This window comes from Diabrotica undecimpunctata, chromosome 8 (genome assembly GCF_040954645.1).
Source record: "Diabrotica undecimpunctata isolate CICGRU chromosome 8, icDiaUnde3, whole genome shotgun sequence".
NCBI classification, from domain to species: domain Eukaryota; kingdom Metazoa; phylum Arthropoda; class Insecta; order Coleoptera; family Chrysomelidae; genus Diabrotica; species Diabrotica undecimpunctata.
In genome coordinates, this window is record NC_092810.1 from 130018616 (window position 1) to 130031860 (window position 13245).

A 13245-nucleotide genomic window follows, 5' to 3' on the forward strand; every position below is an offset into this window, starting at 1 on the left:
TATTAAATTTTATAAAAACTCAAATTTTATTTTATTTTAAGCAAAAATACTAATGTATGATAAAATGAACACACTTTTAAAAAACTACAAAACTGCACAGTTATTATTCATACAAACATATTATTGGCATATAAGTCAATTTTTTTCACGTAGGGAACACAAAATTATTTAAGTTTTCGATTTGTTGTTGTTTCTTTGCACAAGTGCCAATATAATAGCCTCTAACACAAAATTGGTCAATGATTTTTCAATATTTGAGGTGCTAATTTCTTTAGACAATCAGTTCTCCTCTATTAATTTTTGTTCTGATGACTTTTCAAGAATACCTTGTTTAACTAAAGGTAGAATATTTCGATTATTTATTTCGATTAAATATCTAAAGTTATTGTATCTTTTGTTACAATAGTATTATATTATATGTGAGGTCACCGCTTTCTGAAAGTTGAACTTATAAATCCAAGATAGATAGGTCTTCTTGTGTGATAATAGGATTATCTTGTATGTTGAATATGACACCATTGCAGGTTTAACTGAAATGTCTAACGATATATGATCTTCTGTGATGATAGAAATATCTTGTTAATGTCATTTGACATTTGTGATTTCATCGTTCTATGGAAACTGAATTGTGGGTAGATCTACGGTATTTTGAAATAACTTGAATATGCTTAAGAAAAATTTTGAATCAGTTTGTTCTTCGGGATTCTCTAAACTCTTAACTTCTAATATGTTTGCGACTCTAACTACGTATAGAAAATCCTAAATTATCTATTATAACAATGAATATATTTTATTTCTATATTATGTCACAAGTCAGCCTCTAATAATTATTAGTTATTGTACAGGATCAATAGGTCTTCTTACAAACAGGATGCATTAATTTATTTTTGAATTGATTTCTTAATTTCATTTTGCATAGATACTTTTAACATGCTTTATTTTAGAATTATTTGCGGGTTCTATACCAATATTACAAACACAACCAAGAAAATTAGTACCAGCAGATATAATTTCCAACAAAAATTTGACCGAAGCGGGACTTAAAATCAGAAAACAATTTTTTGGCAATGCACCAAATATTACAATGGACAGTCATTTAGTAAACGTATGTGTAAATTCTATAATTAGTTTTTAGAAACTTAGTTTAAAATTTATTGACAAAGAGAACAAATTTTTAGGATATATGTACGTTTAGGATTTATTTCCATGAAAGGCGCCTGCTGTTATCTGGCCGTACTATAAGCAGGTCCTATTTATTCCATTCGTTTAATTCTACTCACTAAACAAACCCATTACAGGATTTTGGAACCCAATTTTGGAACCTATTTTACACAGTTGTAGAGAATGGGTACTATATGTTTTTAGAGTTACTCGGTAGTCTTCAAAAAGTGTTTGCCACCTGCGATCTAATGACCCTCCGTCATATAAGATATGGTTGATTATTTTAGGTCCTCTACTAGAGAGTCTGCAGCGTAACTTAAGTCTCCATAAAACAGTTTCATTCTATGCAGGTGATCCTTGATTGGGGCATGTCTGGTAAGGAAAGTCTGTTATCTCTAATATAAATTTTGTCATGTGTATAACCGGATATATTTTCCCAATGACAGTTATGTTGACTTCGGAGCCAAACTTTTTTCCTGTCGTAGACGATGCTTTTGACACTCCGACGGCCGGCTCTAAAATGAAGTATTTTGTAGTTTACGTTCTTCTCATAAATTCATCAGCTCTTTTATTGATTTCTATTTTCCGGTGACCATGAACTCATATCAGAGTAATACTGTGATGTGCCGCAAGTCTGTCGAGTTTCTCTCGACATTTTCACACTAGCCTAGAGTCGACCTTATAATTAGTAAGAGGTCCCATATCTGCTTGGCTATTTGTGCATATATTGATCCCCTAAGTTCGAAGGACTTAAGGGGCGAAGGACTTGCTACCACTATTGAATATTCCTGTACCCAATCCGTTTGCCGTTTTAGATTCGTCTGTGTATCAGATATATCCTTAAAGTCTCAGTCGAGTGCTTTCTCTGCATCATTCCTCTCGTGGGCAAATGTTTAATTAAAAAGGGACTTTCGACCAGAAACTGGGCACCATATGGTACGGTATATAATATGGTATGGTATATATAATTAAGACAAAATATTTTTAAAATCAGCTAAAATTCTGCTAATAGAATAGTCCTAATGAAGGTTGAAGACCAAATTTAGAATTTTAACACAACATTAAAAAAAATTTCTGTTTGACACAATTTCATTTAATATATCCCAGTAGAGTATGAGTGTGGTAAAATTTTATGGGCTCAACATTTCTCTGAATATTTCTCTTTCGAGTATTAACAGTCTGTTTTTATCTTATTTATGTTGTGGACTTGTTTCTCATCTCTTCTAAGCGCCTTATAGGGTTCGACAGTTACTCTTGTTTTTCTTTGTTGCAGGAGCCTGCATAATTGGTTCTTTTTTTGCAGCTTGTTTATGTTCAGTGTTGAAATAGTTAGCGCCTTTCGACAACTCTTCAATACCAAGGATATGTTTTTTTTTTGCATGCTTTACGATTTCTTTTGTATCTATGGTGGTTATGAGATCATCGATAAACTGCTGATATCTTTCCACCGTTTGTTTATCTTTTGGGTCCCTGCTATAGGACCACTAATGTCATCGCGTTAGCAGCGAGGCGTTAGCGTCGGACTTACCGGGCAATGGCACTACCATGGAGTAAATATACGAACGACATTGTCGTTGACTAGGTTATCCCGACGGCAGGCGTTGCTAGCGCGGCCAATCGAGTTGGTAGCGCATTAAGTTATACGTAACGCTGACAACGCAAACAAAATGATCCCAACGCGACGAAATTACAGTCACCTCTTCTTTCTATTGTTTTGTGCCGTTTTCCGCATTATTAACGCGACGGTATTACCGCCCGTATAGCAGCTCCCTTAGGACCTCCACCGCACGACCTATACCGCACGTATAGCAGCTCTGGTAGGTTTTAAACCTACCAGATAATATGAATCTGCGTTGGCGCCTCAGTAACTACGGATATAAAGGAGGTTGAAAAATGGTTTACTATCAATAAAAGCACGGTTGATTTGGTTTTGTGTGTATCCATCGGACAATGTCCACGTCTTCTTGTGTATCTTTTTGTGGGTACATTTTGTGCTCTCAAATACCATACCTCCTGAGTCTGCAAATTTAGTTGTCAGGTTTCGGTTTTCATTTGTGAGATAATATGAATTTACCAATATGTGCTTGTTAGCAGTCTTTTTTACCTATCTTGGCATTAAGGTCACCAATAACAATGTTTGATGTTACTTCGATGGTAGGTGTAATAGGCAAATACCAAGTCTTCATAAAATTGATCCTTGTTCTATCCATCGTAGTTGCTAAATGGTTGTAAGGACTCACATGTATTTGGTCAGCTATTTACTTAGTTACAATGTTTGTATATTCTAATTGATGACTACGATAGTTTAAGGTATTTCTTTATTATTGGGGACGTATCCGTTAGGAGATTTACAACATGTGTATGGACCAATACCAAATTATATATAATAAAACTCATATATCATATCAAACAGTTCAAAAGATCCGTGTGTGTCAAAGGACGATGGAGCGTGCTATGTTGGGCGTTTCACTACGAGACAAGATCCCAAATCGCCAGCTACGACAAAGAACAGGAGTGGCTGATGCAGTAGAGAGAGTAGCAACACTGAAATGGAACTGGGCACGTGGGTCGAATGACAGATAATAGATGGACAAAGCGGATACTGGAATGGAGACCAAGAGATGATGCCTACCGAAGCAGAGGTCGTCCACCAACACGTTGGACTGACGATCTAAAACGTTGTCATAGGAATTGGATGCAAGAGGCACAAGATCGGAATAGATGGAAAATTATGAGGGAGATCTATGTCCAGCAGTGGATAAGCGAAGATTGAATGATGATCATATCAAGCTAGGTCCTTTCTTTTAATACGACCATCTTAATATGAGCATATCCAAATTTTTGGACAATTTATCCATAATGAACCAGTGTTTAATAAAACCGTAATGAGATAAGTTGATCTTTATATTTGATTGTATTTGAAGCTTTAATGACAAAAAGAGAAAAGCCCAATACTTGGATCATGTGTTAGAGGTGAAAGATATGAATTACTCTAAATCATATGGGAAGATAAAGGGCAGGTCAAAAGGTTGGTTGGAAGACGCCAGAACTCGTGGATGAAAGACCTACGGAGATGATTCGACCGCTCATCCATAGAAATCTTTCGTGCAGCAGTTTCCAACGCTAAAATTGCCATTTGGATGGCCAACCTTCGAAAGGAGACGGCACAATAAAAAAAAGAATAACAATGTATTATTTCTAAGTTTAATTTCGTTAGTACTTCTAAATTGAAAAATTTATTTTTCTTTTATTATTTTAATATTTTTATTTTTAGTTCTTTAATATTGATGAGTTTGTCCGACCGGTCCATAGATTTGTATTTGATGTTAAAAAATATGTCCTCAATACGTATTTGTATCAATTTAGCTACAAAGGTGATATTGAAAAGGCACTTGGATTCAATTTTAGTGGCAAGTATTATACTTTTTAAAATATTTTAAACCAGTAATACAAAAACATAACAGAGAAAGACTATGTAATTTAGCAGACCATTAAACATGGGCAAATGTAGCACGATATATAAACACAAAGAGATACACAAAATAATATGGATGAGACCAGGAAGTCTGGAGGGAAATCAAATAGACCATGTGCTGATTAAAAAAAAACACAAACAATCGATAAATGATGTTAGATCTCACAGAAGGGCCAACATCGATTCAGACCATATGCTAGTGATTAAAAAGTGTAAAATAAAACAACGAAGAATGAAAGGCGAAAGCACAGAGCAAATGGGACGTAGATAAATTGAAAGAGATAGAAGTAAGAATAAGATTTGTACAAGAAGTAAATAGCCAGAACCCTTTAAACAATAATTAAGTGTTTTATTTATAACAGGCCGACAAACAGGAAATAAAATAGTTTCGATTTAAAAATTCACGGTCAGTCAATTTATTTATTATAATTGTACTTTTAGGCGTTGTTCATGGTGAAGATGTAGGCTACCTATTTAAATTTAATTTTCCATTTTCTAAGAGAGACTTATACGTAAGAAGTAAAATGGTTAAAATGTGGTCCAACTTCTGTAAATATGGGTAAGCTTGATATGTTTTTCTTTTTTATTTATCTTAAATTCCACAATACCAAATTTTGTCAATGTTGGCCGTTACAGAATATAATATATAAACTAGGTTATAATAACTTATATAAAGTTTTCGGAAAATTTTAGATTTAAAAGTATTATTGGTAGGAAGCACTGTATCAAGTTGTCAATGGAAACCAAAATTAGTAAACAACTTAAACGATATAAACAATGTCAGTTTTGACAAATACGGTGTTTTAAGATGTCGTACAAACTTCATATAGTATTTTTCATATAAAAATGCGTGCACGTCATTCAAGATTTACGACGTCAGAACCCCACAGTGTTGCCAAAACATCAGAATAGTAAGTAAGTGAGGAATTTTTAAAATGTCAACTATTAGTCAAACTATTATATTAACAGTAAATACACTTAGTTTTAAGATTACTGCAACACACTAAAATATATAAGAAAACATTTTAATACCAAATTCCAAATTTTAAACTTACCACTTTTAGAGCATTAATAGTAAAAACGTCCCGCCATTATTTCTTGCTCAAAATAATCTATTTTATATAAAAGCTTATCAGCTTTCTACAGACTATTTAGTTGTTTTGGCATATCACAATCACCATACACAACAATAATTAGTTTTTAAAGTCATGAATCTAAATTTAATATGTATTTATAAATACAATTTATTAATATATAATATATTATGATCAAATTGTGTAAGAAATCAAAACATGAACAAAATTCTTACTCTAAAAAAGCGGCAACACTTTAAACAATTTTGCCACACGCTAAACTGTTAAAAAATTTGAAGTATTCTTATATCAGTTGCGTACAATTCTCTAATATATTTAATTAAAATTATTATTTTGTGGAATATTAGACTTAAAGAGTTATTTCATAAAATTTATATTATTAATAATAACAAATGTTTTTGGTTATTTAATCAATATAATTCTAAAATTCCCAATATAATGATGAATACATTTTTCTGATAATTATACCGTATTGACGCCTATGAAAGGTCGAGCAGTTCCGTATGGGTTTCGAATTACTAGCTGTGTTCGGAAAATTTGAACTATAAGGTTGACGTTCTGGAAATTTTAAATATAAGTGACATCACTTTATATAAATTGTGACGTGCACGCATTTTTATATGGAAAATACATATTCGTCAAAGTATTTTTCGTTTAGTTGTACCAAAACGCGATATTGTAAGAATTTTTAGTGCTCAAACTATTTTTGTGCCAACAATTTACCAGACAATTAAAGAGTGCGAAAATAATATACCATGCCTTAATTTGCCCAAAAGTGGAAGACCAAGAGTTTTAACTTCTGCTCGGGAACAGAAATTAATTTAGAGTATGGAGAACCGATTAGGAAAATCTTTGAGAAATGTTGGCAGAAGATATAATGTTTCACGAATGACTGTAAGTAGAACAATTTTTAGAAATAATTTAAAACGATATAAAAGAAAAAAGCTCCTAAGTACATATCAGCCCAGTTAGAAAAAATTCCTAGATGTTGCCGTGCATTGACACGTGTTCATTTTCCTGGTAAAATTCTCATTATTGATGATGAAAATTAGTCTACTTTACCCGATTCCGAAATGAAGGGCAACGACGGATTTTATACACGCAATGTACAAGATGCGCCGGACGAAGTTAGGTTTAAGCGAAAAGTGAAATTTGCCGATAACATTTTGGTATGGTGTGCCATCTCAGAAGCTGGTGTTTCACAGCCGTTTGTTGGGCGTGAAGCTCTCAATGCTGACAATTACGTTGACAATTGATTAACAAAGCTTGTTGAATTTATAAATACTCATCACCCCAATGATGAAATCATATTTTGGCCCGACCTAGCCTCATGCCATTACGCCAGGAGAACAATAGATTGGTTAACTACTAAAAATATAAATTTTGTTCCCAAGCACGACAACCCTCCAAATATGCCTCAGGCAAGCCATATAGAAGAGTTTTAGGCTCTTTTGAGACGAATGGTGTATAATAATGGCTGGAAAGCCCAAAATGAAGATCAGCTAAGGCGAAGAATTTTGCAAAAATTTTGTGCTAAAGGCTTATTGCACAAGCAAAACCAAATTTACGTGCCATCAAAGATCACGCACCTCTTTCTGTTCTATAAAAATACATTATCAACCTTAAATCTTCTTTAAGTGTCGTCTTCAGATCAGAGGTTGGATATCATCATCACTATCTTTACTCTATCTACTGCTGCTCTGAAGAGTTCTATAGAACTGCATTTAAACCAGTCTCTTAAATTCTTCAACCATGACACTCTCCTTCTTCCTATACTTCTTCCTCCTCTTATCTTTCCCTGTATTATCAGCCTTGGCAGTTCATATCTCTGTCCCCTCATTATGTGTCCCAGATCTTGTAACTTTCTTATTTTTATTGTGTTTAATATTTCGCATTCTTTGCCAATTTCTCGTAATACTTCCGTGTTAGAAATACAACCTTAAATATGTAGACTATATTTCCTGTATTTAATTTAATTTAATTTAGTTAAAATAAACATAATTTACAATTAGAACGTACATACTTATTTTTTCCGAAAACTTTAGGGACATGATTAATGTGTTCCATTTTATTAGACTTATGTTAAATGAGTATAAATGTACAAATTGAATCTTCTTATAGCTTAGTCATAACGGTTATATTATATCCACTGCATTTTATAATAGTTACATACAGAAAAGGCAAGTCTATAATTTAAAAAAATATATATTTTTATCTTTGCTTTCAACTTCCGCTTAGTATAATATATTCTTTTTTCAGCTATATTTCAATATATGTATCTCATATCTGAAGTAACTCTCAAGGTCTTTTTTTATCTTAATAGAGGAAGGACTGAAATCTTCAAAAGATTTCTCAGTCCAGGACACTACCTGACATCTTTGTGCAGGATTTATTGTTCCTAGTTTACCGGCGATAGTTAGTTTAACGTACCTGATGTATTCTCTCGGCGCCAAATTTACGCCGAACGCCTACCTGGTAAACTAGACCCTCCTCTGTCAGACAGTACTCGGAAAGCGGAATGGCCGCTATAAGACCGAGCAACACTTTCAAAGTACTCTCTTTATTTATCCATATAGGCTGGCAAGGATTTCCCTGTCATCTGAGAGAAACTTTGTTCCAAATAGGGCGTGAACTCTCGTCACTTTTTGTCTCTTGCTGAATCAAAAGAGCTTGCTGTCTTACCTTTGCTGTTAATTCGGCTGCCTTTCTTACTTGCCTTTCCTCTTTATAACTGCACGGATCTAGTTGTTTGCATTAATACAACCTGATTTAATTTCAATCATCCTCTCAATCATTGCTCCAACTGTCACAATGTTCATACCTATTTACCTTTTCGTTTTACTTCTTTCTACTGCCTATCTATTACACTTCAACATCGTATATGTCAGAGTGTCCGAATGACCAAAGTATAAGTATTCGTCCGTATCAGCATTTCCTGATATAAAGCGGTAGGCCCTAAATACCCATGTTCTGTAAGCACCTTCTGCGTTAGGAAGTAATCCAGTCACCTGGGAACACAGTCCACATACTCTCTTAGGTTTGGGATCATCATCTTTGTCTATTGCGCCATATATTCCGTGTTTTTCCATTCTTTTAGCCATTTATTAATTTACTTTTTCCTTTCCTGTCTTCTTTTGGCCGTAGTCGGTTCTTGGTCTCTTCTCTCATATAGCTGTTTCCTTTCCACTACCGAGACATCCAGTGATAGCTCAAAAGGCCAATACAGACAGTCCTGTAGGCGCATACCACACGCGACAGATTTGACATGTAGACTCGTGTCATAGCCTCCTATCGGCCGGTGTCTCTCCGTTCGGAACATTAGCGATCATTCCGGCTATGACGACTTTGTTGGTTGCTATACGAAATAATTGTGTTGAGGTCCTTCTATACCATGCTCTCAGGTTAGCAATCCAGGATATTCTTCTTCGTCCTGGGGCCCTTTTCCTTTAATTCTATCTTGCAAAATGCATGTCCCAAGTACTACAGCTTACGGCCCGTCACGATGTTGACCAAATCCGCGGCTGTGTTCATCCTCCGTAGTACTTCCTGATTGGTGACCTTGTCTATCTATTGTATCTTCAGGATACTGCTGTATAACTATAGCTTAAAAGCCTGAAGTTTTAATAAAGTGTTCGCCTTTAATGTCTACGTTTTTACTTCATACAGAAACACTGAGTACACGTAACAATCAAGGAGCCTTATTTTTGTTTCTAGGGTTAGGTAATGGCTTTTGAGCTCATGATCCTATAGTCTTCTTAAACTCTTACTTCTGGTTTTTTGGGCAATGGTACAAACTCCGATTTGAGCCACTCTACTGGTCTGCATCTAATAGCTTCAGCAGTTTTGCAGGAATTTCATCAAGTCCCGGTGCCTTTTTATCCTTCATTTGTCTGATGGCTGCCATTATTTCTTCTTGTAGGAATTCGAGACGTGAATTTTCTTCAATGCTGGGTATTTGTATTGTTCTAAGATCGTGGAAATGTTTATTCAAGTATTCTTCTCATACTTTCTTTATATCTTCTTTGGTAATGGCAAAATAGCCTTCATCATCATCATATTATTTTAAGCTGGCCATATCATTTAATGAAAGGTGTTCGCCACATTTTTTAATTTTCCATTCCATTTAATTTCAATATTAAAAAATATTTTTAAAAATTGTAAACCTTTTACTGATTTTAATAAAATGCATGTTTTAGTAAACCTATTCCCCTACCGACCTCAAACTTGGATAACGCCGTTTGGTTACCGGCATCGGTCACTCCACGTCCATTATTATTTAATATCGATTATAAGAATGGATTTATTTTAAATCCATATTTGAAGGAACTGAATTTTTATGACAAAGAAATATATAATAGGTATGGCCAAGGTGTATATGATACTTATTAATGTTTTATGTAAAAATAATTAATTTAAATCTAAAAACATATGATTATGATACTGTAAAGTATAAAATAAATGTTATAAGATAGAGCAAGATGTTTTATTTAAAATTGAAATGGTATACTAGCTCATGAGTGGGTATGTTGCTTGAGTTTCACTACTACTATTTTAACCTTTGTAAACTTGAGCGGAGTGCAGTTGATTCCCAGACCTTAATTTTTGTCAATATTTTCAAGAATATATTTTTTACGTAATTTTTTTTAGGTATGTTTCTTGAATTTGTCTATAATTTGGCATAAGAAAGTTTTGATAGATTGCTGTTTGTGGCAACAAGTTAAATTTAGTTTTGTTACTTAGGCTCAGGCCTCAGATGGACAACGCTCGGTAAGTAACGACAGCGTGTTAAAAGCCAATCAGGATACAAAGAAAACCCAAATTGTTTAAGCGACGGGGATTCCACGTATCTCGACGTCAGCGCTCTCGGGATTCAATTTATTTCATATCTGCTACGCAGATTTGTTTACCTCACTATCTCAATACAGTTTTAATTCTAGTGTATTTAGTTACGTTTGTAGTGATTGTTAAGTATGTACTTTATAAAAATAAGTAAAACACCAAACTTTCGAAATCCAAAAAATTATCTGATGAAGACCTAGTGGCCCTATAGTTCAAGTGATATAGAAGAGACTGATATAGTGGCAAAAATTGATAAGGTAGATGAAATGTTGCAAGCTAATGATGGTTTAATCAGTAATCAATTAGTAGATTATACTGAAAATCCAACTTATACGTCTAAGAGAGTATGGGCCACTTGGGCCTGGGAAAATTTTGTATATCAATAGCATTGCAAGTTCCTCCTCTGCAATACAGACAGAAAGCAAAGTATGGGTTACTTGGGCATTAGAAAATTTTGTATCCCAATATCATTGTAAGCTCCTCCCACTCTAACCTCACAAACTACGTCGAAATTGTACATTACTGTCTGTCATAGTTCAATTATTATCAGCTAGTCGACGCAAGTGATTCGCCATTTTTAATCCAAATTAATTTACAAATTATTATCCCATAGAAGATGTCTGGGATATGTTTGGGAGGCAATTACGATCCCAACCGAACTGGCCCAACAACTTGGAGGACTTTGGGCGACTTTTGAATGGAACGATTTATTAGAAAATAAAATGAAATGTCATACAGAAGTAAAACACTTCACATTTGTATTAAGGTATAAAACATATTAAAACTTTTTAAAAACTGTCGTCAAAAATTTATACAGTAGCATAACGTGAAGTTTTCGATCTAGATCAGATCATCTTCAGTGCCTCCCTTTATAATTGAAGCTAACACTAAAATTGTAGCTGTAACATCAGTATATGGTTAAAACCATCCTTTGTCCTCCTAGGTCATATATTTGGCCATTTAATTCAACAAAGCGATAGCAGCTTTTGCTAGAAGATTTAATATTTTACACATTTCGCATAGCCCAGAGGACAGAAACGATATTATTATATCATTTTCGTTCACGGCTGCCAAAGCAGGTGACGCCTCAGCACAAGGTATGACTCATGCTACATCGGGCAGACAGGGAGATCACTGAGAGGGCGTCTTACGACTCACCGCAGTGATATCAACTTATCTAAGCATACTTGTACTCTTGCCCAGCATGCTATTAACAATAAACACAAAGTTGACTTTAATGAAGTTAATATTCTTGGCAATGAACGCAATATCGTTAAAAGACAGTTTTTGGAAATGTGTTCAATACTTAAACACCCTAACGCTCTCAATAAGAGAACGGACATTAGTAACTTGAGCCAAATTTACCATGCATTAATATTGCAGAATTAGGCTTAATATGTTGTTTACTTTAAAAATTGTCCCTTAAGGTGTAGTTTCTATCATATTTTCATATAAATAATTTCAAATAAAATAAAATAAAATAAAATAATTTCTTACTTTACTTACTTAGATTTATTCAACTTACATTTTATTGATTTTTTTGTCAATGTTACTTTTACATATTTAAATAATTGTTTCTATTCAAATAATTTAATAAAATTTAATAATAAAATAGATTCATAGAATCTCTATTATTCTCAGTTCCAAATGTATGAACCTTGGACTGATGGAGCTTGAATCAATCTTCACCTGTTGCTGGCTATTCTGCCACAACATTAACTTTTTAAAAAATGCCTTGCTGTTCTGTCAAAATTTTTTGACCTCAAGGTTACTGTCTTTTCTCGTTCGGCGTGGTACCTAGATTCCTGTCGCATTTTACCGACAGCGACTAAGAAGCTTAAGAGTTGTAACTTCATTATATATTTTTTTAAATATCTATAATTAAATTTTTAATAATGTTACCTAAAGTTAAGATCAAATTTAAATAATTATATACTGTTGGAAGTGCATCATATGATCTTTTTGGTTCTCTATAAATTAATGTTTTTTACTTAAGTTTTTTCACATATTTTTTTATATACATGTACTATTACCACATGTCTTTTGCTGTGCTAAGTTGAGTTAATTTGTAAACTGTATTCAGTTCAATTAATTGTCTATACAACATAATTTTTAATGTCCAGTATCATAAGCTTCTTTACACATTTTATATCTTTGACTGCTACATATTTTTTTGAGGTAACCAACTTATAATAACTTTTCCATGGATGTTTGGTTTTTCATATTATTCTTTTTAAATGAACTGATGATGCTTCTTGATTAAGAAGCGAAACGTCTTCAATAAATAGATGAAGTACCACCTTCTTTGTCTTTTATTTCTCCACTTTGACCGAAAAACTCACCACTCTTCGAGTGTTTCTTAGTTTGTATATATATATATATATATATATATATATATATATATATATATATATATATATATATATACATTATATATCTTAATTATAACAAATTCATATTCTTTCGATAAATTTATAAAAATTGCAAGTTAAGTTGACATTAACTAAATGTTCAAAAGACTGGGAATACCATTCGACGTAAACAGAAATTGTAAGTATATAAATATATTGCACAAAAATGTTAACGACCTACAAAAATGTATTTTAATTTATTGTTCATGAATTTTTATTTGTCTAATTTACATATAAATATATAAAAAAGATAACCTAACTAGAA

The 13245-nt window shown here is 33.3% G+C and overlaps 1 protein-coding gene across 1 annotated transcript in view; it reads left to right on the forward strand.

Moving 5' to 3' along the window:
• The window catches only part of LOC140448013 (juvenile hormone esterase-like), a 31427-nt gene extending 21232 nt beyond the window's left edge, over positions 1-10195 (forward strand). Inside the window, exons 7-10 of the mRNA XM_072541052.1 lie at positions 945-1105; positions 4436-4571; positions 5078-5195; positions 9927-10195. Of these exons, the coding sequence (XP_072397153.1) occupies positions 945-1105; positions 4436-4571; positions 5078-5195; positions 9927-10119 (608 nt within the window). The 3' untranslated portion in view covers positions 10120-10195. The remainder of the gene's footprint in view (positions 1-944; positions 1106-4435; positions 4572-5077; positions 5196-9926) is intronic.
• The last annotated feature ends 3050 nt before the right edge of the window (positions 10196-13245 follow it).